General features: G+C 41.8%; 1 protein-coding gene across 1 annotated transcript; it reads left to right on the top strand.

Moving 5' to 3' along the window:
- The first annotated feature begins 549 nt into the window (after nucleotides 1–549).
- Nucleotides 550–21,547, top strand: znf1035 (zinc finger protein 1035). The gene is made up of 3 exons (XM_023283152.3): nucleotides 550–1,036; nucleotides 12,242–12,298; nucleotides 12,391–21,547. The coding sequence occupies exon 3, from the start codon at nucleotides 12,432–12,434 to the stop codon at nucleotides 20,886–20,888; it is 8,457 nt and encodes a 2,818-aa protein (XP_023138920.2). The 5' UTR covers nucleotides 550–1,036; nucleotides 12,242–12,298; nucleotides 12,391–12,431; the 3' UTR covers nucleotides 20,889–21,547.
- Nucleotides 21,548–21,853: the final 306 nt, after the last annotated feature.

The raw sequence follows: 21,853 nt of genomic DNA on the forward strand, positions 1-21,853 counted from the left end.
TAATTGAATCTAATAAATTATTGCATATCTGCACAATCTGAGGTAAAAGCACAAATAGCATGATAGGTGCAGGAGTGCACCAGTACCAGAGGTAAAGACTGGTCACAGAATATCAAACATGTCCACAAGTTACTGATCATCCATGCAGGTTTTGGGGATTTTTTTTTCTTTTCTTCTCTACAGCAATGTGTGTTTTCCCCCTCCCGTGGGAGCTGGTTCTTGTGAGCCTCCTCAGCCAAAGGGGTTTTGTAGTAGACCAGCACAAGAAGAGGTGGCGCCATTTTGTAGCAAGTCTTGCACACAAAATGGTTGTATGGAACTTATTAACCCTTTAAATACCAACCAGGGCTGAGGTGCAGGCATGTCTGCTCGAGTGCCCACATAACTTTGATGTTACTTGTGCAGCAGCAGCAGCACAGAGGTAGTGAAACTGCAAATGGGAGCACCGAAACCCCGCTGAGGACTTCACAGATCGGCGCAGTCACCGTCAGCAACGAGCAGCACCGCCTGAGCCTGAACAGGAGCAGCTGCAGGGACTCAACCGCGGCGCGTCCTTGATACCGCCCCGTCCGGCTGCAGCGGGGACAGCCACGAAGCGGGGAGGGGGCGGGCTCTTCTGGAGTCCCTGCACCTTGTTATTGGTTGTTAGCCGACAGTTGTGTAACGTGCGCACAATTTCGGGCACATTGTCCGTAAATGCGCAAATAAAGATAATGGAGGCGGTTCTGAATCAAGCATCGCTCTTCGGTGCACAACAAGCCGGCTAATGCTGAATAAGAGATCAATGTTTTGTTCTTTTTGATTGAACAAGTCCCAACGGTTCACAGTCCAGGAAAAAGGGAAAAGAGGTCCCTTGACGGTGAAGACGGAAGACATTAGCAAAGAGGACAGTCGCTTTCTGTTTATCCTGGCACAGAAAGCCGAGGTGCAATGTCGCCGAGCGGAGTCTGTTGAGTTATTGTTGAGCTACGGGGCAGAATATGTAGCCGGTAACGGATATCTGGAGGTGACGAGAGCAACGCGGATCCCGTATCTGGTGAGTGGTTCTGCTCAATACCAGCTGCGGAGAAGCCATTAGCTGTTAGGTATCAATGCTAGCTAGCATCGTGCTAGTTGCTAGCTAGCTGGCTCAGGGGCTAGCTAGCTAGCATCAGATCATCAGCTGGCATCAGATCATCAGCTAACGTCAGTGCAAAATAAACAAACACGTGGCTAGAGTCACAAACCGCACCGCTGCTGTGCTTGTTTATGTTCCTGTAGATCTAACTGCAACCTACCGTTTTGTTTTGGTCCGCTGTTCCCTGTGCAACTTGGATTAAACTACATCATCTCACAGTAATACTGTCAGACCAGAGTAGCACACAGCTTCCAGGTGCTCTGACAATGCCGAATGATGTGATAATTATTAGATGCAGCTTCACAGTTAAATGCCACATATTCTGCCTTTACAAAGCACGAAATGTCCAATTCTTGTTAAAACATCCACACGTTCAGCTCTAAGTTTATTACTGAGGTAACAGTGGTGATGTTGTAGTGTCTTACATTGAAGTGTCTTTCTAGTATTCCTCCCCTCTCCTGTTAGTGCATCTTCAATAACAAAGAAAGTTAAATTAATGCTTCTATGACAGTTTCAATCTAAACTCAACATTATCATCTTTGTAAAGTTCTAATTTATGGCTGAGCAGTTGTGTTTGATTGCATTAGTATTAGAAGTGCAGTTGTTAACTATTTTGTGAATTACACTGGAAATGTGGTGAAATAGTAGATTAATACCCAAGAAAAATTAAAAACAGACGTTTTGTTCCAGTTTTATAGAATGATTGTAAAGTCATTCAAAGAAAGTAATCAATGACACCTAATGAATGAGAAGTATCCTGTAGCCAGGATAGACTTTTGTTCCCCTTTGTATATTAGATTTAAATCAAAAGTCAATTAACATACATTATGTGTTGCAATCTAATGATTTTGCAAATGTTCTATGGTGTGTTTGGGCTGATTTGCCCAGCTGTGGCTTAAGTTAGGGGAGCTAGTTGTATTTCGAATTGTTGCATCTTTCAGAAAAATAATGACTGCACCCCTGTCACAGCACACAGTCAGTTTTGCTGTATGCTACAGTTTGATAGACACAGTAGAAAGTGATATGCATAGTGCTTGCTTTCTTATGCATATATAGAGGCAGCTGTCAAGTTTTAGGAAAAACATAAAACCTTAACTTTTCCAGTGAGCAATTTTGACTCTGTCATACAGTGGGAGGCATTTTGCTGGTATGATTTGGGCCCACAAGTCCCTTCAGAGGGAGCAATCTCTGCAAATCAATGCAACTTTGTACTGAGTGATCACCTCAGTAATAATCTGAAAAAGTGATAGATTTCAAATCCAAAAACAATAATGATTTGACACATTGTAATTAGCAAATGACAAAGGCTGCAGTTTAGGATGTATGTTATGGAGTGTGTCTGAAGTGGGTTTATATTGCCATTGGTTTTACAAATTCATGCCACCCTTTTGGTGCGACGGTCATATATTTGATGGGACCTCATATGCAACATAGCGCTTATTCCATTGAAGCGTGACAGAAAATAAAAATATTGCAAATCCAATTGCAGTGTCTGTCAGAAAAATTGCAAATATTTCTTTACCCCAGATCACTGAGCCCTTCAAAATAGGGCACAGGGGACAGTGAATGATTTCAGGGGGAAAATTTTGTGAACCATGCTGTGGTCACCAGATCTCAACCCAGTTAAATACGTGGGAGATTTTATAGTCTTGTGCTAGGTGGCATTCTCCCTTGCTATCATATAAACGGCAAATTGGGGAATTTACTTTGGAAGAATGATGTTTCATCTCTGTCTAATAGAGTTCTAGATACTTGCAGAATCACTGTCAAGGCTTGTTGAAGCTGTTGTGATGACATTTTATCTTAATTTTTCTTTTAAAGTGTCACCTGTCTGTAGCGCTCACTCATACTTAGACTATTGGTCAGTCTGTCATAAGGTGATAAATGAAGTCTATATCATCATATTAAACACAAATTGTATTGTTTTCTACATCTTTGAATATGCCTAGGGGCATGTTTCATTTTTCTGGAATATGCCTCACTGCCTCAAGTGGTTTTCTAGTCATGCAGGTTGCATCATTATTTGCTATTCCAACACACTTGTCCTAAATTAGGTCAACTGAATCCGAGTGTTATTTCCAAGCATTGAAACCTTTGCATGTGGTCAAAATGGAGGGGAAGCACCTGCCCCATAAAATGTCACCTTTCTGGAGTGTGTAGTTGTGAGTTATCATCAAGTGTTATATAAACCCTCCACTGTGTCATATTATTAGACAGTTGTGTTGCTCAGGTGATCAGCAGCAGACTGATCCAGGACCGTGAAACCTCTAGACCCAGTTCTCTAGAATTTCTCTCGACCCTTGAACCTGTGTGCAAAAAACATATTGTTGATGTCCTAACATGCAGTGGTGAATATCTTTGGAAATCTCATGATTTGACTCAAATTTTTGGTGTCACAATTTGATTCAGAATCAACATGTGATTCAAAACAATGCTTGATTCAAGAAAAAAAGAACAGTTGCACTATATCTGGAGAGTGTGTGCCAAACCTTTGACTTTTGTCCTAAGCCCACTGACCTGCAGCTGAAACAACGTGGTGTCTTGATAAGGGTCAGGGCTCTAGACACACTTATTTTATTTTTTTTACATGAGTTGCACTAGTTCACCTAACTTTTTCATTTAGGTTACGCTACCATTTGTCGTCAGTTCCCATACACATTGGAAATGTCGTAACACGTTATGTAAAGGTTTGTAATGAGTAATAAAGGTGCAGAAAAATGTTTGTACATGTAAGCTGTACTTAAGGATGATATGGGAATTTAAGTTAGTAAAGGGTAGCTTTTCTTTGGTGGTATTATAATCAGTGGGAAGTTTTCTTATATTTGACTCCTTACTCAGGGCTCCAGACTAACTTTTCCACTGGTCACACTGGTGCTGCCAACTGTCTTGGTTGGTCGCATCAGCAAATGATTTGGTCACCCCATCCCACCACCTTATTTTGGTTCATCATTGCCAGAGCTATTTATCCACCATGCCTGCTGATGAATAGGGGTTTTGCATGACTTAGGTATGTTGCATTAGCTTTCAGTGATACAAGACTTGATATTTGTAATAGGTTTTAATCTGAAAATATATTTATTTTGTCACTAGTCCTCTTCTGACATCTGTCTGAAACTGGGCACAGGCTAAACACTTGCTGCTTATTGGTAGATATTACATTTTACCCTAAATGCCTCACATGCAGGCTCTGGTAGACACAACCAGGCAGCTGCAGTGCAACAGCTCTGGCTGGTGTCTGACCAAAGATTTGTTGGAAAACAGTGAAAAGAGCGTTGAAACTGAGTGGATTTTATCAACTGCACTGTTTTCTATTAGCAAAGTTTTCTATGAGTGGACTACAAGTGGATCGAATTTAAAATGTCAATACTGTAGTCGATTATGTTTATATCGTCAAAATTGTGATTGCTGTTAAAATTTGAGCCATCATCATTGAATGTGGGGGCTGCTTTTTCTTCTGACTTAGTCAAGATCTCTCTGCCTGCACCATAACACTTTGTATCACTAGGTGTGTCATATCTCTCCTACTCCTCCAGCCTCCTTCTCTGTCCTCACTGGGTTTAAAAAAAAAAAACAAAAACAAAAACTCTTAATTGACTGTAGACGTGAAATGCACAATTTTACATGTCAGGCATGGAGAGACTTGGTCAAGGTGGAAGAAATAGTACTATTTCCAACCACAATAACTTACGCAATAGCTCCCTGTGCTGACAGAAGGACCACCACCAGATCAGCCTCATGATCATCAATCACTCTCACAATACGACCACAGGAAATTTCAACTAACACACTCTCAAAAAAAGTCACATGTGACCATTTTGATTACGGTCTGGAGCCTTGTTACTGCTTACATTTACTGCTGCCTAGCGCTAAAATTCTGTTGCGATGTTCCCAGTCATGCTTTGGTCGGACTCTGCGTTAAATGCAATGCGTTATGTTGGCCATTTTAACATATCGCAGTAGAGAAATTTGTTGTGGTATTGGATGGAGCAGCATGACTGATGTACATGCAGAAAATCATGTAGTTAAAGGTGGAAAGTGTAACCCTGGCTGCAATTTTGCATTCCGTCAACATGATGTTCTTCACTAACATCATTAAAAATGTATTTTTGACTTTTGTGAGAAGATTCAGGATCATAATTCTCATGTGAAGTTGTGACTGTGCCATAGCTTCATATATAGCATGTATTTGAATAATTTTCCCCATTATTATATGACTTAAATAGTGTATTTCCATTACAATTCCATTTTCTGATATTTCCTTGTACATGTCACCCAAATTCAAACAAATCATACTCTAACATAACTGGTGCTTTGATGAAAACCAAAATTTAAATCTGTTGGGATTGTGGCTGTGCTGATATCCCATCTCTCACTAAGGTGTGCAGTAGTGTGGAGACTGACATGGTTGGTGGGAGGTGTCCATTGTGGGAGTCAGAGGAGGAAGAGAGGGAGGAAGGAGGAGGCAGTGTTGGATGTGAACAACGAATGCATACAGATCTGTGCCTTTTGGTGTGGCAGCAATGTATTGCACTGACGTAGTATGCACAGTACAACAGCAGTGGCACACCTGGAGGGAATGCAGTGGCTATTGTTGCTTGGTACCCCACCATTTTGTGCTCACTGTGAGGTAGACATGAGATTTTATGATGGCCTTCACAACGGTTCATCTGTAGGATTAGTATGAAGTAGCATTATTCTGTTGGGATTCTTTTTCTTTGGCTGTTTCATTGGTGTCACATTTGTTTGGGCACTGTCACTTATTTTTCTCGTTCAGTATGGATAAGGTAGTGTAGCTAAAAGCAGTGGTAACTTAATGAAGACACATGTTTGGAGATCTTGTGGCAAGCAACCAGGTGCTCTTCTTAGTTGGATGGTGTGCAGATATAACAACTTGTCAAAATAGGGGATAGTACAGTTTGAAAAATTTAATTACTAATAGTTAAAGTACTAGTTAAGGGTAAATGCCTGTTGTTTAGGTGAAATGGCACTTTCAGGTGATAAAAGCGCATTTCTCAAATGATTTCTGTTGCCAAATTAGCAAGCACTGGCATGTGTGGTAATCTGTCAGTGCTTGGAGCTTTTGCAGCTGGCTTGTTTTGCAGGAACATGTCTGCTACTGTAGAGCCTGCATAGTGCTTACTTCTGCTTTTTTGCTAAAGATAGCAGCTGCGCACATGTAAGTCAAATACACTCGAGTCTCTCTCATGCTTTTAGTTCTTCCACATTATGCTGGAAATCACGAATGACTAGAGCTGTTTCTGTTTCAAAGTCTCAGGGGTGGAGGTTGATTGCCTTTAGGTTGTGGTTTTTCAAGTAACACTCTGAGTTGGAGTTGGACATTTTGTATTCCCTGGATGATGTCCCAGAAATACAGGTGTTTCTGGTAACACAAACAATGGTGATCAGATCCTACACTGCTGGACCTGCAATAGTAGTATTCCACAGGAGAGAAACTGCTTGAATAGTTTGAATGAGCAATGAGCAGCTACAACATTAAAACCACCTTCCTCATGTTGTGTAGATCCCCTTTGTGCCGCAATGACCTGTTGTGCCGTATATACAGAACCACTGGTTGTGTTGGTGTGTGGTATTGAGGTATTGGCAATGGATCTGTTGGGTCCTGTGATTTGTGGGATGGAGCTTGCGTGGATCCTGATTGTATGGCACATTCCACAGATGCTTGATCAGATTGGAATCTGTGCAGCTTGGAGGGCATAGCAAAACTTTGCTGTGTTCTTTGAGCCCCTGAAATTGTTTGGTATCACCCCAAGACTAAGCACAGGCTATACTCTTTACTTGCTGAACATCATTATATTGATAGCTACTACAATTTACAGATTTTCCCTAAATGCTTCACATGTGGCCTATGTGGCTCTGCACAGAAAAGCCTTGATTCTCCACCTCCTACTGCAAGTGGTGCAGTTGAAGTGATTGAACTTGCACTTTGTCTTCTTCACTGGCTCAGTTAGCATCTCCCTGTCTGCACCCTTACTAGCAGGTCTGTCTGAGTGTCTCGCTACCACCTTCCCCCAGTTGCTTTTCATTTTCTTCTTTAAAATAATCAACTGTAGAACTAGCTTCATCTTTAGAACATAAGAGAAGCGCAACGGATGGTTTCACGCATCATGCTGGGCTATGGCAGGTAGAATTTACAGACTGAGCCCATGAAGAACAACAGGTACTACTCTCACGTGCAATAATTCACATGGTAGTTAACGTTTGCATTGTAAATGAGCCCAATAGTGGCATATTCTACCATTTTGGTCCCAGTTTGGAGTAGGGCTGCAGCTAATGATGAATCGATGAATCGCCTGGGCACGATACGTCATCAGAAGCAGAAGTGAGCGCGCAATGCAACAGAAATCACTGTCCGAGCGGAACACGGACGGACATCCGCGCTGCATCGTGCATATATATGTGATTTCTGTTTGATTCATCGTTAGTTGCAACCTTAGTTTGGAGTTCTGCCACTGTCATGGGTATATTTTTGCAGTGATCGTCATAAACTGTTGCCAACAACCCATAAAGGCTACGATGCAAAACACCCACAAAATGTCAACATGCTGACTTTTCAGTCCATGAGTACTCAGTTAATCAATACTACACTGTTACGTGCTATTCACTACTTATGGGTTGGGCCACACCCATCTTTCAACTCTGCCTTCATTTGGCCATTTCAGCTACACACTGGTTTCATGACATGCAGCAAAGGGCCCAGACTAAAGGTATACCCAGGCCACTTCCTTAAGGATTTGGAAGTGCACCTGATGATGCACCTAAGGTACCAGGGTGCCCAGAGGTACCTTGTTACCTGCATTATTGAAATATTCATTCTCAGGCTACATTGTGATTAGATAGTCAAGATCTGTAAACCAAGCATGCGTGGACACCTTGCATATGGATCACAGCTTTAACCAATTGACAGACATATGGCTTGTCTGGAGCAACAGACAGAGAGGACTATTCCATAGTTTTGCAAAGATAAAATTCACTTAAAACTTGTAATGATACGAAAGCATTTTTCCCCTTCTACAGACAACCAGGATTGATGTCGGCAAGATTTAGATGACTGCAGACATTGTAGCACCAGGAACAGAAGTTTTAAAATAAGTTTGCAAGTGTGTTCTTGTTTTCTTTTTGTATTTGAGAAATGCTTGACTGAAAAAAACTACAATTATGTGTATATTTGAAATGCCTGATCGTGACTACTACTAGTATTACAAAAAAACCACCAAAAAACATTGTGTGTATATATATATATATATATATATATATATATATATATATATATATATATATATATATATATATATATATATATATATATATATATATCTCTTTAAGATACCAATAGATACTCTCAATCATTGTAATTACCACCTTTGTCAATGCTGGTCATATACTAGTAATATGAGGGTATGGTTTTCTAGGTTAGTGTAATCAAGTGTGTATTGTTAAATATGTATTAAATTTATTGTCTGAGTATACTTGGAAGAATTGCACCTGATCTGGCAAACATACAATGCTGAAGTGTTGACAGAGGGAGAAGGGCAAAGCTTCCCCAGGCTTTGTTCCCTCTACAGAGGACATAGCCTTATCCTAGGGCCTCCTACATTGTGGATTGTGTAGATTTGAAAATGCTGGCTTGGGATGTTAGTGTGTAGATGGAAAACAGCTTTGCAGAAATTATGCAATGGAGATTGAGGTAGTAGCGCTGAATTTTATTATTCTCTTGAATTAGACTAGTTCAGTTTGTTGATAACGCCTAAAAGAGATGGTACTTTTTCTGCTACAAAGCCATAACTCCAAACTTCACTCATGCAGGAATAGTCTTTTTCGAGAGAAAAAAAAAGCAGCATTCAAAATGGCAAGAAAATACTGCAGAAATAGAAATGGAAAACTAGCAGTGGACAATGCACCTGAAAAATTTATTGCAAGAAGTTGTTTTCAGTCAATGTTGGATATGATAATATGCGTAAAGGAATGATCTTAGCTTGATGCACATAAAATGAATTTTACAAAAAGTAGAACTCGGACGCATAGAGGGTTGTGGAAGTGCATAGACCATAAAGCTCATCTCTCACAAGTCCAGGCTCACTGTAGCCTCCAAAAGGGGAGGTCTGTGTGTGCAGAGTAGGGCTGGTCCGAATAGCAATTTCTGGGCTCCGGATATTTGGTCCCAATTAATGACGAATAATCTGAATATTTGGCTCGTCTCGGGGAAGGGGGGTGAAGCACATTTTTTGATCTTGCTTCGGAGTCCAACAGCATAGCATTAGCATGGATATCTCCGTCTTCAGCTTTTGTCTTCTGTTTACTAACACCGGCGAAGTGAAGCGTAACGTCAGGATTGGTAGGTCCGCATGATACGGGGGGTGGGACTCGATTATTCGGATTTCAAAATTAATATTTGGATACCATCACAGTGACCGAATATTCGGATGTTCGGGTCCAGCCCTAGTGCAGATAGAGACGTAAAGCCCAGGCAGCCTCGGTAAGCCTGCTCGACAGCTCCAGGAAGAGCAGCAGTGGGGCAAGGTGCAAAATATCAGGGTATGATAGGCTGTTATGAGTCAGAGAGTGAGAATGCTTGGGGTTTGTTCATGATACTGAGCTTTGTGTAATTCCCTTACATAGCACTTTGCATCCAATGCTTTTAGGTGAAACTGTTAAACATTCTGTTGAAAAATGTTTGCTACTACTGATAAAGTATCTATTGCAGGAACATTCCAGTAAAATTTTCTTGCCCGGCCTATGATATACCACATCTTGTTTTCTGTGTCCTCCAAGCATGCCTAATAGAGTGAAAGTTGCCCATTTTGGTACTTTAATGTGGTCAGCAGAGGCAGCATTCTGGTTCAGATGAGGCAAACCGTTCCTCACCATTACTCTTATTCAGGTTTTTCTGTTATTACCTTGTGAATATTGAAATCTTCCAGCGGTGTGACCATGAAGTCCCCAAGCAGTGCTCCCTCCAGGACCTAACACAGAGACTCCAAGAAGAGACTGTTTGGTGCATTAGTACAGTATGTGCCAGCCTCTCAGCGATGTGCAGTTGGAAAAAAAATCAGTCCTCCAGGAAAAACTCTACACTTCGGCACTCAGCCACATCATCAGAATATTGCTTCTCCTGTCCACCTTTCCCCGGGCTACTTTAAAAATGAAAGATTCATGATAGCTCTGTCTAAGTTACTTTCAGAGTCAAGTATTAAATTTAACCTTTACTCTGTTAAACAGAAACTGAGTAGGTTGCTGGCTTTGTTTAGTGCTCCAGAGTGAGACCATTTTGTACATGCAACCAAAAATATCAGATTCCTGTATCTGTTTTTATGTTTGCAGAGTTATTTCTTTTCCCACCCAAAGTCTGTTTTACAGCACAGATTGGCGATCGTGAGCTCCCACTAGGTGCTCTGTTGAACTACGCTGCTGTACCCTAAGCTTTGACTCTCAAGTGTTTCTGTGGTTTGTGGCTAGTCTGTATGGTTATGGTATTTGTGTTCAGGCTGGGTACTGCATTGATTTATGATGATTACTCAAGCTGATTCAGAGTTGTTTTTAATAATTTGCCTTTATGAGAGCCAATAGTAAATTACAAAGTCTGTCTTTGTGGATGTTTTAAAGTACATTATGCTTTTGAATAGTATTAATACATCTGGCAATGATGTTTACTTTTGTTTATGAACTTGCTGTGCTTCGGCTGTGTCCAGCTGTCTCATCAGGTCACTATTAGGATATGTCAGCAGATTGACTCATTTGAGAGAGGTAGGCCAGTTGGCCCCATCTCCTGCATTGCTGACCAATCAGTAATAAACCCTCCACTAGTCCCTGCTGTGGGCTCCAAACATCCATGCACGTTTTTAAACCCTTGGTACTGTTCTCCTGTGGAAGAGAAGCTGGACTGAAAGCCTTATTACACTGTGTTTTTCTGCATCTTTTGTCACTGTCAGATGTAACAAAGATCACCTCCAAGAGCTCACAGTGTGTCTTTTTCATGAAAGCACAGCGCGGAAGACCAGCAGCTACACTTATTGTTGTGGTGCCAAAAGTGACGGTGAAAAATATTAAGTGCACCTAAATTCCATGCTGGTACATCCAAGCGAAGTGGTTAGGCACAACAGTGCAACTATTATAAAAACGTTATTCCGGAGCCCTGTAAGTATTGAAGACCTTTCAGTGGATCTCCTTGTGCAGTCCAACATGTGTGCGACTGCACTAAAAGGTCATTTGTGCACAGGCTTGGCCATGGTGTGCATGCATGGGATATGCAGACACTACCTACTACACATGTATGGAATGGAGTTCCCAAAGCAAAGTCCTGCAGGCTAGACCAAACCATTATCAAGGTTTTAGCCCACCAGCTGGCTAGCAGTGCATCAAGCCTTTGCTGAGTTGCTAACCTAGTTTCAAATCATGTGCTCTCAGGGTTTCTTCAAGGACCCCTCTGTATTTGGTGGCAGTCCATCCTTCCCTCAGTTATAACTGGTGTCCCTGTGACTGCTGCAGAGAACCACCCTCATGGCATCATGATGCCACTACCATGCTTCACCCTAATGATGGTTTTTGCCATTTTAGTTCTTTAAGCAAGTTCTCTCGACTCTGCTGAAAAAGACTTCTGAAACTTTGTTAGAGTGACTGTTGGGTTCTTGGTCACCTCCCTGACCAAGGGCGTACTGGCTCTGTTCTGTACTTGTTTTTCGTCCTGCTGGTTCCAAACTTGCTCTGTTTAAAAGGCCATTATGTTCCATAGTTTGGTCACACAGGTCTACAGAGAGTTTCTTGGACCTAAAGGGTAGGTTTTTGTGTTGACATGCAGTGTGAATTGTGCCACCTGATATACACGAATAAGTCCTTTTCTATACAATGTCTTCTCTCTCTCACAGGTTGTAGACATACCCCAAGGATGTCGGTTTTCATTTTCAGTAAATTTGGGATAAAAATCAAGCAATCTGGGTTGTTAAGTGTAGATTGATGAGCAGAGGTACCTATTTTATTAATTCGAAATTAAATTTACAACAGACCACAATGTCAGACGACTTCTATTTGCATTTGTAGACATGAGTTTTCTGAGGGCTGTAAAATGTTAAGAGTAATAAGAATAATTGATTTAATTTTTTTTTTACACAGGTTTCCAATCAGATGTAACCCATATCATCCTGAATAGTCCTTTTGTGTCCAAAAAAGGTGAGGATTTTCTTTACCATTTTTGTACACACTTTTGTGTAATAGTTATTGTAGTTTATCTCTAGATATTTTGTGTCTCTGTGTGTTTTCAGAATTGGGTACAAAAAGCCAGGGTTTCCAGTTCTTGCAGAGAATGGCTCATGGGTGGGATTCATACTACCATGACCTCCCACCTCTATCATCGGATCCAAGGACATCAGAGTCAGATGGAGCTATTTCCCAGCATATTGAGAACTTCATGGGACACAATGACTTCTCTGGCATAGCGACTTCGCATGAAGCTCCTGTACCAAACTCAAACTTTACAACAAACTATAGCTCAAATCCCACTATTGCGAATTCGAGTTCAGACTGTGTTTATCAGAGATACTGCAGTGAAACGCAGTGGCAAGCTGATGGAGAACAAATGGAAAAAGATTACTTGCAAAGCTGTGGAAATAGTGACATCACAGATTTTGCCATCGATGGATTAACTGGATCGGAATCTTTTCCTTCATCTTTTGCAGCAGATTTACAAGGGATTAAACAAGACTGCGGAATGCTTGGTACATCATTTCTTGAGAACTACTCTGATGTCAGCAGCTGCTCAGATGCAGATGCTAGTGAAATAAGGCCTTCTTGTAAATTTATGGCAAGTCAATTATTTCCAAAACCGAAAACTGATGTTCCTACAAAACACAGCTCATCAGAATGGTTTTTTAATCAGACTGGAAGCATGACCTTTCCAACTGACAGTCTGTGCCCTAACTTATCAGAGTCTAATGCAATTTCACCGTCAGATGTGAAGTCAGAAGAAAGCATAGTTGAATGTGTACAAGAAAAGATGGAAAGTCCAGAAAAAACTATTGAATCTTGTGCAGTACAAGATGAGTCCTCAACTACCTCATACACGGTGACAACCCCAGAAAATGAGACTGTACATAATAGAAAAGATTATGATGGTTGTCAAGATCATAAACAAAAGGAGAATGTGGAAAGAGATCTTACTGAGGGTAAATATTCAGACATCACAATAAGTAACTATGAAAACTTAACTGGAGATAAAGACCCAAACGGACCCAATGAGGAGGAGCAAATCCCTTCAGGTGTTCCAAATATCACGACTACATCTAACAAAGAGAAAGATAATGTAGATGAAAAGAAAGACCAAGAATCATTTAGTGTTGAGCAAGACTCCTCAATTCCCAATTCCACAAGTGGTCAAGATGAAAACACGGAAACCGACTGTCAGGATAAAGAAATTCAGACAAATACCTCTCAGTCTTCTGATCCATCAGCTGAGAAGGCATCCAGTTCTAAAGGTACTACTAATGAATTGGAAGAATGCACAGGCACCTTGAGAAGCAGTAATCATGATGCAGAATCCAGCTTGCAGTTTCTGGAACATCAGTCTGAAAGTGTAACTCAGGGCAATGTTTGTAGAAGCCATGCTGAGATGAGTGATTGTCATGTGAGCAATGTCGGAGTTGCATGCCTTTCGGAATCCTGCTTGCAGCCAAAAAGCTTCAGCAAAGAAATGTCTGTCTGTCTAGATAAAGAATCGACTAGTGCAGCAGGGCAGACAACTACTGTATGTCATCCAGATCCAGATTGTAGTGGCCCAGGCGACACTAGTGATTCTATAGATACTAATGACAAAAACAAGCAAGGTACAGCCAGTGATATAGAGTCCCACTTAAAGTCAGACAGCACAGATATGAATCCCCATCTTGATAAAGAATTGACAAATGCAGCCAAGAAGACAAGTGAGACTTTAACTCCAGATAAGGATGGTAGTGGTCCCACTGTCACTGGTGACAGTCTTTCTATAGACACTAGTGACAAGAACGTGCAAGATGCTGCTATTCATCCAGAATCCAGCTTACATCCAGACAGCTCAAGCACAGACATCTCTCCCTGTCTAGAAAAGGAAGAGAAGACCAGTACAACGTCCTCTATAGATCCACAATGCAGTAGCCATGCTGTGAATAGTGATGGCACAAAGCTAGAGGTTTCTAGTAGTTCTGAACCCTGCTTACAGCCTAGTGCCTCAGAGATAGATATCAATTCTTGTTCCGAAAAGGGATGGACAATTCCAGTGGCCCAAGAACCACTAAGTCTTGGTGGAGATATTGCTGAAAATGCACGAGGGTCGTTTGAAGAGTTGGACTCTGCAGAGGAACACTCGATGTCTGGCATGCTATATGGTGAACCTTTGTCAAGAGAAGACTCTTCGTGTGACACCGATGAAACTAAGCTCATCTCAAGTCAATTTAAAGAAACAACTTTGGCCAGAGCTGACACAGATTCAGAAGGACAAGGATCTCAACTTAAATCCTCTGTGGAAATGAGAAAAAAGTTGCAACCGGTTGTAACATTGAAGAACTTGGATTCAACAAATGCAATGAATCACTCATACCATTGCGCAGTTTGCCAACACACAACCCACAATATGGATCATCTGATTGAACACCACCACTGCTGCCATTCAGAGCACAGTTTTCAGTTTTGCAAGACTTGCAATGTCTATCTGATGAAGAATGAAGAAGCTGAAAAACATTTGTGTACTGTGATCAAAAAAAGGCTCCGGCTGTCTTCTAATTCTGCCCTAAAGAAGCAAAGAAATCCCCAGGGCCGCCACAGATGCATCAAGTGCAGACTGACATTTTCAAAAGTAATTCATTATATCAAGCATATGCGGACTCACACTGGCAAAACGCCATTTAGGTGTGATGCATGTGGCATATATTTCGCCCAGAGTAGCACGATGTACAGACATAAGAGCGTACCTGGTAGATGCAAGCCATCCAAACGTCCTGTTACAAATTCTAATGCTGATATCATCACAACTGAAACACCATCACTTAAGGATGAGGTGCAGAGCGATTCTTCTGCAAATATGCCAAAATGCTACGTCAAGCTTTTTGACATTTCCAAGACAGATATATGGGGTGTTTGTGTCAAAAGCTCTGTTAAGAGAGCTAAAAAGCACTATTCCAACATACACCATGGAAAGAGTGTGGCAATTGCATCAGATGCCACCAGTGTTAGTAGTGTGAAAGATGAAGAAGTAGAGAAGGAAATAAGAGGAAAACACAAATGTCCTCTTTGTCCAAGGCTTTTCAAATATTCCTACAACCGGTCTCGACATTTACGTTTCTGTGTCAAAGAGGCAATATATGGTGGCAAGCAAAAAGTTGGTGGAAAATATCAGTGTCCCTTGTGCCATGCGACTTTCACTTTATCATCCAACCGATACAGACACATTAAAGTAACTTGCCTTCGTGAATATATTAGTCGACTTTCTAAAGAGATGGCACAATCAAGGCAAACGGCTGACCAACAAAAAACAAAGGAGCACGAGCAGAAAACACTGTCAAAGGAACCTGTGCAGAACTCAAAGGAGCATGTGGAGAAGACACCGTCAAAAGAGCCTGTGCAGAAAACACAGTCAAAGGAAAATGAACAGAAAAAAATAGCACCTCCACCTCTGAAAACTTTTAAAGTTGTGCCACGTTACAAATGCAATCTCTGTCCGGCAGTTTTCCGTCACGCTTCTGGAAAGTACAGGCATATGAAGAAACATGAGTTATTTAAACTTACTGGGAAAATGTTCAAGTATAGGAATTCAGTTCTCTCCATCATGTCAATGCAAGAAAGTTCAAGCAGCGCAAAGACAGAAGAGAGCAAGGATGACCTGGAAGTGCCTGAGGAAAATAGCGCCCCTGCCCTGAGCTGTCATTTCTGTGGAAGATGTTTCAGTGATGCACAGACACTGAAGAAACATGAGCGTGGTCACCGTGGTGCAAGACCATACCGCTGTCTGGAATGTAAAAAGGGATTCAAGAAACATGCCCATCTGCTTAGTCATAAAATTGTTCACCAGAGAAGGATACAGTGCACTGTCTGCAAAAAGATTCTTCCAAACATTGGAGAACTGATCCAGCACAGAAGTACACATCTTAAAAGGGGAATGCTTAAATGCCCAGATTGCCCCATGCAGTTCCCACATCCTGCACATCTCATTAGACATGTGAAGACTCACAAAAATACTGAAAACAAGGCACCCCCTCAGCTTGAAAATAAAGAACCTTTAAAGCCACAGCAGTCCGTGGAATCTGTGGAAGAGGAGGAAAGACCAGAGCAGCTGCAGTGTTCCTTATGTAAAGAAGTATTTATTGATGGCCATCTACTGCGAAGACACTGCCTTACACACATATCTGGGCCCTCTTCAAAGCAGTGTCCATTCTGCAAACGTAATTTAAGTAGTCGCCGTTCTTTGCTACGCCACATGGTCAGACATACTGGAGGCAAAAAATTTTTGTGCACCATCTGTGGAAAACGGTTTTACCAAGACATATTCCTTAAACTTCACAGTGAGAAGTGTTTGGCTCATCATACTCATGTCACAGTGGAGTCCAACAACAAGACAAAGAATCCCTACCATTGCATCTACTGTCCACGGACATTTTGTAAAAAAGACCGTGTGGAAAATCATCACCGTGCTCACATGGCTAACTCCTTGCACTTTTGCTCAGCATGTGGACAGTACTTTGGAATTAATAAAATAGCGAGGCATCGGAACGACTGTGAGAACACTAGCAAATCTGACGCTAGCTTACCACCTGCTAAAAAAGATGTCAATAACAGCACTTCACAGATGAGCAAAATGGTCCATAGAAAGCCTTTAAAGCCTAATGCAACCGATATCTTTAAGCTTCAATGCCCTGAATGTCCGCAGAAGTTCAGGTTCCCATCATTACTCTCGAGACATCTTGTTTCACATACGGGTGTGCAACCCTATGCATGTATGCACTGTGGAGACAGATTTGCAAGTCATTCAATGCGTGTGCAGCATCAAGCTGTCTGTGATGATGTACACAAAGAGGGGCCACCAAATGTCTCAAGTGACACTGAAACAAAACAGGAAAGCATGCCCACTCGTAGAGAGACAGCGCAAAAGCCCAAAGCAGCTGATGAAGAGTTCAAGTGCAAATTCTGCACCAAGTCTTTTATGAAATTACGATCCCTGAGAACTCACATTTTGACGCACAATGAAGTGAAGCCATATCGCTGTAAAGCCTGTGACAGCTGCTTTTCGAGGTACGATCACCTGAAAGTGCATCAGGCTCGGTGCAGAGTTAAACAAACGCGACTGGAAGTCCGCATTCCCAAAATCAGTTTAGACGATATTGGCAAAGGTTGGCAGAATAGGTTTGGCAGCGAGCCTGCCCAAAAAGAGGAGACATTTGAGTGTGAAGTCTGTTCAAGAAGCTTCTCAGCCAAGTCTAAACTTTCCAGGCATTTCTCCATGTTCCATGCTCCAAAGTTATTCAAGTGCATGCGCTGTGGCTCATCATTCTCTCATGAAAGATCTCTGAAAAAGCACAAGAAGAGATACAAGTGCAAAAAGCCCTCAGGTGAAACAAATGCTTCTCAGCCGCCAACAACTGATCCACCAGCAGAAAATGTTCCAAAACCACTTGGTAGGATGAAAAAAAGAATTATACAGAGGGTCCAGCCTTTTTTTCACAAAAAGTTGAAGTTTTCATGCAGTTATTGTCCCCGCGCTTTTGCAAACAGCTGGCAATTAAACGTGCATGTCCGCCTACACACAGGAGAAAAGCCATATTCCTGTGATTATTGTGGTATGAGATTCATAAGGAAGGATTATGTGAAGCGTCATTATCCAAAATGCCTCAAGAAACAACGGCGAAGCACAGTTCTCTGTGACAGATGTGGAGGATTCTTCTCTCAGGACAAGCTTGAAAATCACAAAAAAAGTTGCACCTCAACACCAAGTTCATCGGTGTCAACAGAAAGCAAACGTTCAACCTCTGATAGCACACCAAAAGGCTTTTCTTGTGCATATTGCGGTTCCCGTTTTTTGCTGTTTTCACAGCTTCAAGAGCATTTTTTGAATGCACACAAAGTGGAAACAATGGCTCCCCCAGTGTCAACTGCCCCCTTACAACAGCTCTTGGCTAATATTCCAAATATCAAAGAAGAGCCTTCAGATAAGAGTTGTGATGAAGAGCGCAGTGGTGGTGTTAATGTAATCTGCAATCTAGGTGCAGCTCTTCAGAGTGAGGCCCCTAAAACATTTTTCTGCCAAGACTGCAATGTATCTTTTCTAAATAAAGCTGGACTAGCTGGTCATCTGCGCACACATGCAGTGGGTCGCCCCCATAACTGTAAATTATGCAATAGGGGTTTCTGGAATAAAACTCTTCTCCGGAATCACTACAGAAAATGTAAAAATGGATGTTTTACAAACCAAGAGTCAGAAGGCCCTCTGACAGGAGAGATTGATTTTGCGCTGAATGAGTCTGTTCTTGTTTTTAAGGAGGGCTCTAAAACAACAGGCACTGGGGTGTTACAGACCAACTTCTCCTGCAAAGATGAGGCAGTAGACGAATACCCACAAAACTCTGAAGAGAATCAGGAGCAAAGCAACTCAAGCAAAGAGAAGAAAACTGTGCAGTATCAGTGCTCAGAATGTGATAAGAGCTTCACAGATGGCTTAATGCTCATTAGTCACCTTGAAGACCACGGAAGAGAGGAGCAACAGAAAAGGCGCAACACATGCAGCAAATGTGGGCGAGTGTGCTCTAATCAAGCAAATCTTGAAAAACACATGAGGATGCATGGAAGTGGTCCAGCTTTCCCTTGCCCAAGCTGCTCTGCGAAGTTTGACACCATATCTGAACTGGAAAGTCACAAAAGCTGTCACGACCCAAGTCGGCCTTATGTTTGCCGACTGTGTAATCTGCGGTTCTTGACAAGACCATCTTTATGCAGCCATTACCGGGATGAACATGAAGATGATGTGTTTAGTTGTAAATTCTGCAGCAAATCCTATGCGATCAAAAAATCATTGTCAAGACACTATAAAAGATGGCATCACAAAGAGCAGAGGGATGCTGCACTGGAGAAGAGCAGCAGTGAACAACACTCCAGTAGTCAAGCTGGTGAAAGCGATGAGGATGGAAACAACGGCAGCGAGGACAGTGACTCGGACTCTGCGCCCTACTTCCCATGCCACGTGTGCGGCAAGACGTTCTCAACATCTGAGAGTCTCGAGGATCATCAGCTGTGTCATGTGGGTGTAAAGCCACACGAATGTGCAGAATGTGGCAAATGTTTTGTCCAGGCGTCCCAGCTGCAGCAGCATCAGCGAATGCACAACTCTGAATTCCAGTGTCAGATGTGCGGCAGGGGTTTTGTCTCTCTCTTCGCACTGCGGAAACATAAGCATTCTCACGGCAGGAATCGCCCATACCGGTGCCCCAAGTGTCACCTCAGTTTCACGGGATCCACACAGCTTGCAGAACACATGTCCGCCCACCGAGAGGAGAACTTCCCATGCGATATATGCAACCGTGTGTTTCAGTCCAAGAGTAGTCGGGCTGAGCATCGGAAATGCCACTCCAGTTCAAGTCTTCCACCTTCAGTGTCAAGGGGAGAACATGAAAAGTCAGCTGCAACCTCTGAAAGCTCATTTGTATTCACCTCAGAACTGAAATATCGCTGCGGCGTGTGTAATGTGCGTTTCAGAGACCCTGAGGAGCTCTCGGAGCATGGCTGCATGGAAGCAAAAGAGCGACCATACTCTTGCACAGACTGCAATCAACATTTCCTTCATGCGTCTCACCTGAAAAAGCACAGGAACACCCATCGGCCATCATGGTCAAATAGCGAATATCCATGTAATCTGTGCAACAGCAGTTTTCCTTCCTCTCAGCACTTCCTCAGCCATCTTAGGAGCCATGGTGGTACTGCAGCAGGTGATGGAGGATCCTCATTCAGTTTCATATGTCCAGTTTGCCACCGCTGTTTTGCCTCTGCCACTGAACTGATTCTTCATTTTCCCACGCACTCTGATGGTGCATTAGAGCATGATAAAATAGAATCTCCTTCTGGAAGTCAGCTTAAAGAACAGCATCATCTGATGCCACCTTCTGAATATGAGTGCACACAGTGTGGTCTGTGCTTTTTGGGGGCTGAAGCTTACCGTCAGCACCATCGTTCCCATCGGCAGCAGGCAATAATAGAGACCAAACACTTAAACCCATCAGCGAAGACATCGAGTTCTGCTTATTATCATGCAGCAGGAGAGGAGGAGGAGGTTGATGTTACGGGAGAGGATTTCTTCTATTGCCCTATTTGCTCAATGCAGTTCTCCTCCAAAAGTGGCTTGCTGGAGCATCAGAATGAGGAACATTTGAATGGGAAGCCATTCTCATGTGACATTTGTGGGAAAACATTTGCCAAGAAGCGGTACCTTTACAAGCACCAGCGCAGACACAGTGAAAAAGCTGCAAACGCGGCTCAGTTGGCTGAGAACACGATCAAATGTCCTCAGTGCATCCGTCGCTTCAGTACAGCACTAGAACTATCTTTGCATATGAGAGTCCATGCTGAGAAACAAGTCGGAGAGTACCGCTGTGACATGTGCTACAAATCATTCAGCCAGTGGTCTTTTCTTAAGCAGCACCAAGAAAGTCATGTTGGTGAGGTTGTTTATGAATGCACAGAATGTGACAAAGCCTTTGCTTTTCCTCACCTACTGGAGGAACATCAACAGACTCATGCTGGGTCCTCACAGTAATAGCTCTTGCATACCATACACCTAATCTTCCCTTTGGATAGCTGAAACTAAAATACCTTGAAACCCCTTTCATGCCTTACATCCGACTGTGTACTTCCACTTCATTTAAAATTTACATCCACTTTGTATTTTTTTGCAGTTGTTGCTTAAAGCGCTTGGCTTGTGTCACTATGACAGAGCACCTTCAGAATTTTTATTGACTGTACATATGTTTACTTCTAATTTTGGGATTTATATACAAGAAATTAGCCATTTAGTTTCTTGACAGTGTTTGTAAATCTGTGTTTATTATTCTGTTTGAATACCGATTAAGCATGGCAGGATACTGACATGTTTTGGATAAAGAGGTCTGATCAATCATGATCACATCTGACATATATTTTGAGATAGGTTTAGACAGTTGATGGTATGTAAAATACACTGGTCATTTTAATTGTTGCTATTTTCTATGATATGGCTGGTCATTTACTATGTATAATTTTATAGTTTTCAGTTTATTGTTTTCCTGTGTTTGCTAAAGGTTGCATTTTTTGATAAAGAAAAGTACCTTGTACAGACATTGAGAAGATGAATATTCTTTTGGCAACCTGAAGATGTTACTTTTCTTAAGAAATTTGAGTTGATGCATTCAAATGAAGTAAAGTCAACTAGAAAATCTATTGTGGCTCCTGTTGGTTTTGTTTCTGTTTTACTTTGGGAGAAACAAATGGAAGCTAAGGACTGGCTGGCTAATTCGAAAAAGATTGATTTTTAATTCACTGACCCCTAAAATCTGCTGGTAGATTTGAAAGGAATACTGTCTTTTAAAATTTGCCAAAATTACATCATTTATCAGTCTAAAACTGTAAAAATAGAAGAAACTGTCAGATTTTCAACTCTGACAGTCCTTGAATTCATTGTGTGATATGAGTTTGCATTTAGAAATTTAAATCTAAGCTCAAAATTGTGATATTTCTCCAAATCTC

This window comes from Amphiprion ocellaris, chromosome 9 (genome assembly GCF_022539595.1).
Source record: "Amphiprion ocellaris isolate individual 3 ecotype Okinawa chromosome 9, ASM2253959v1, whole genome shotgun sequence".
Lineage (NCBI taxonomy): Eukaryota > Metazoa > Chordata > Actinopteri > Pomacentridae > Amphiprion > Amphiprion ocellaris.

Coding starts and splice junctions, on each gene's coding strand:
- znf1035 (XM_023283152.3), top strand. CDS start 12,432: ATGGCTCATGGGTGGGATTCATACTACCATGACCTCCCACCTCTATCA.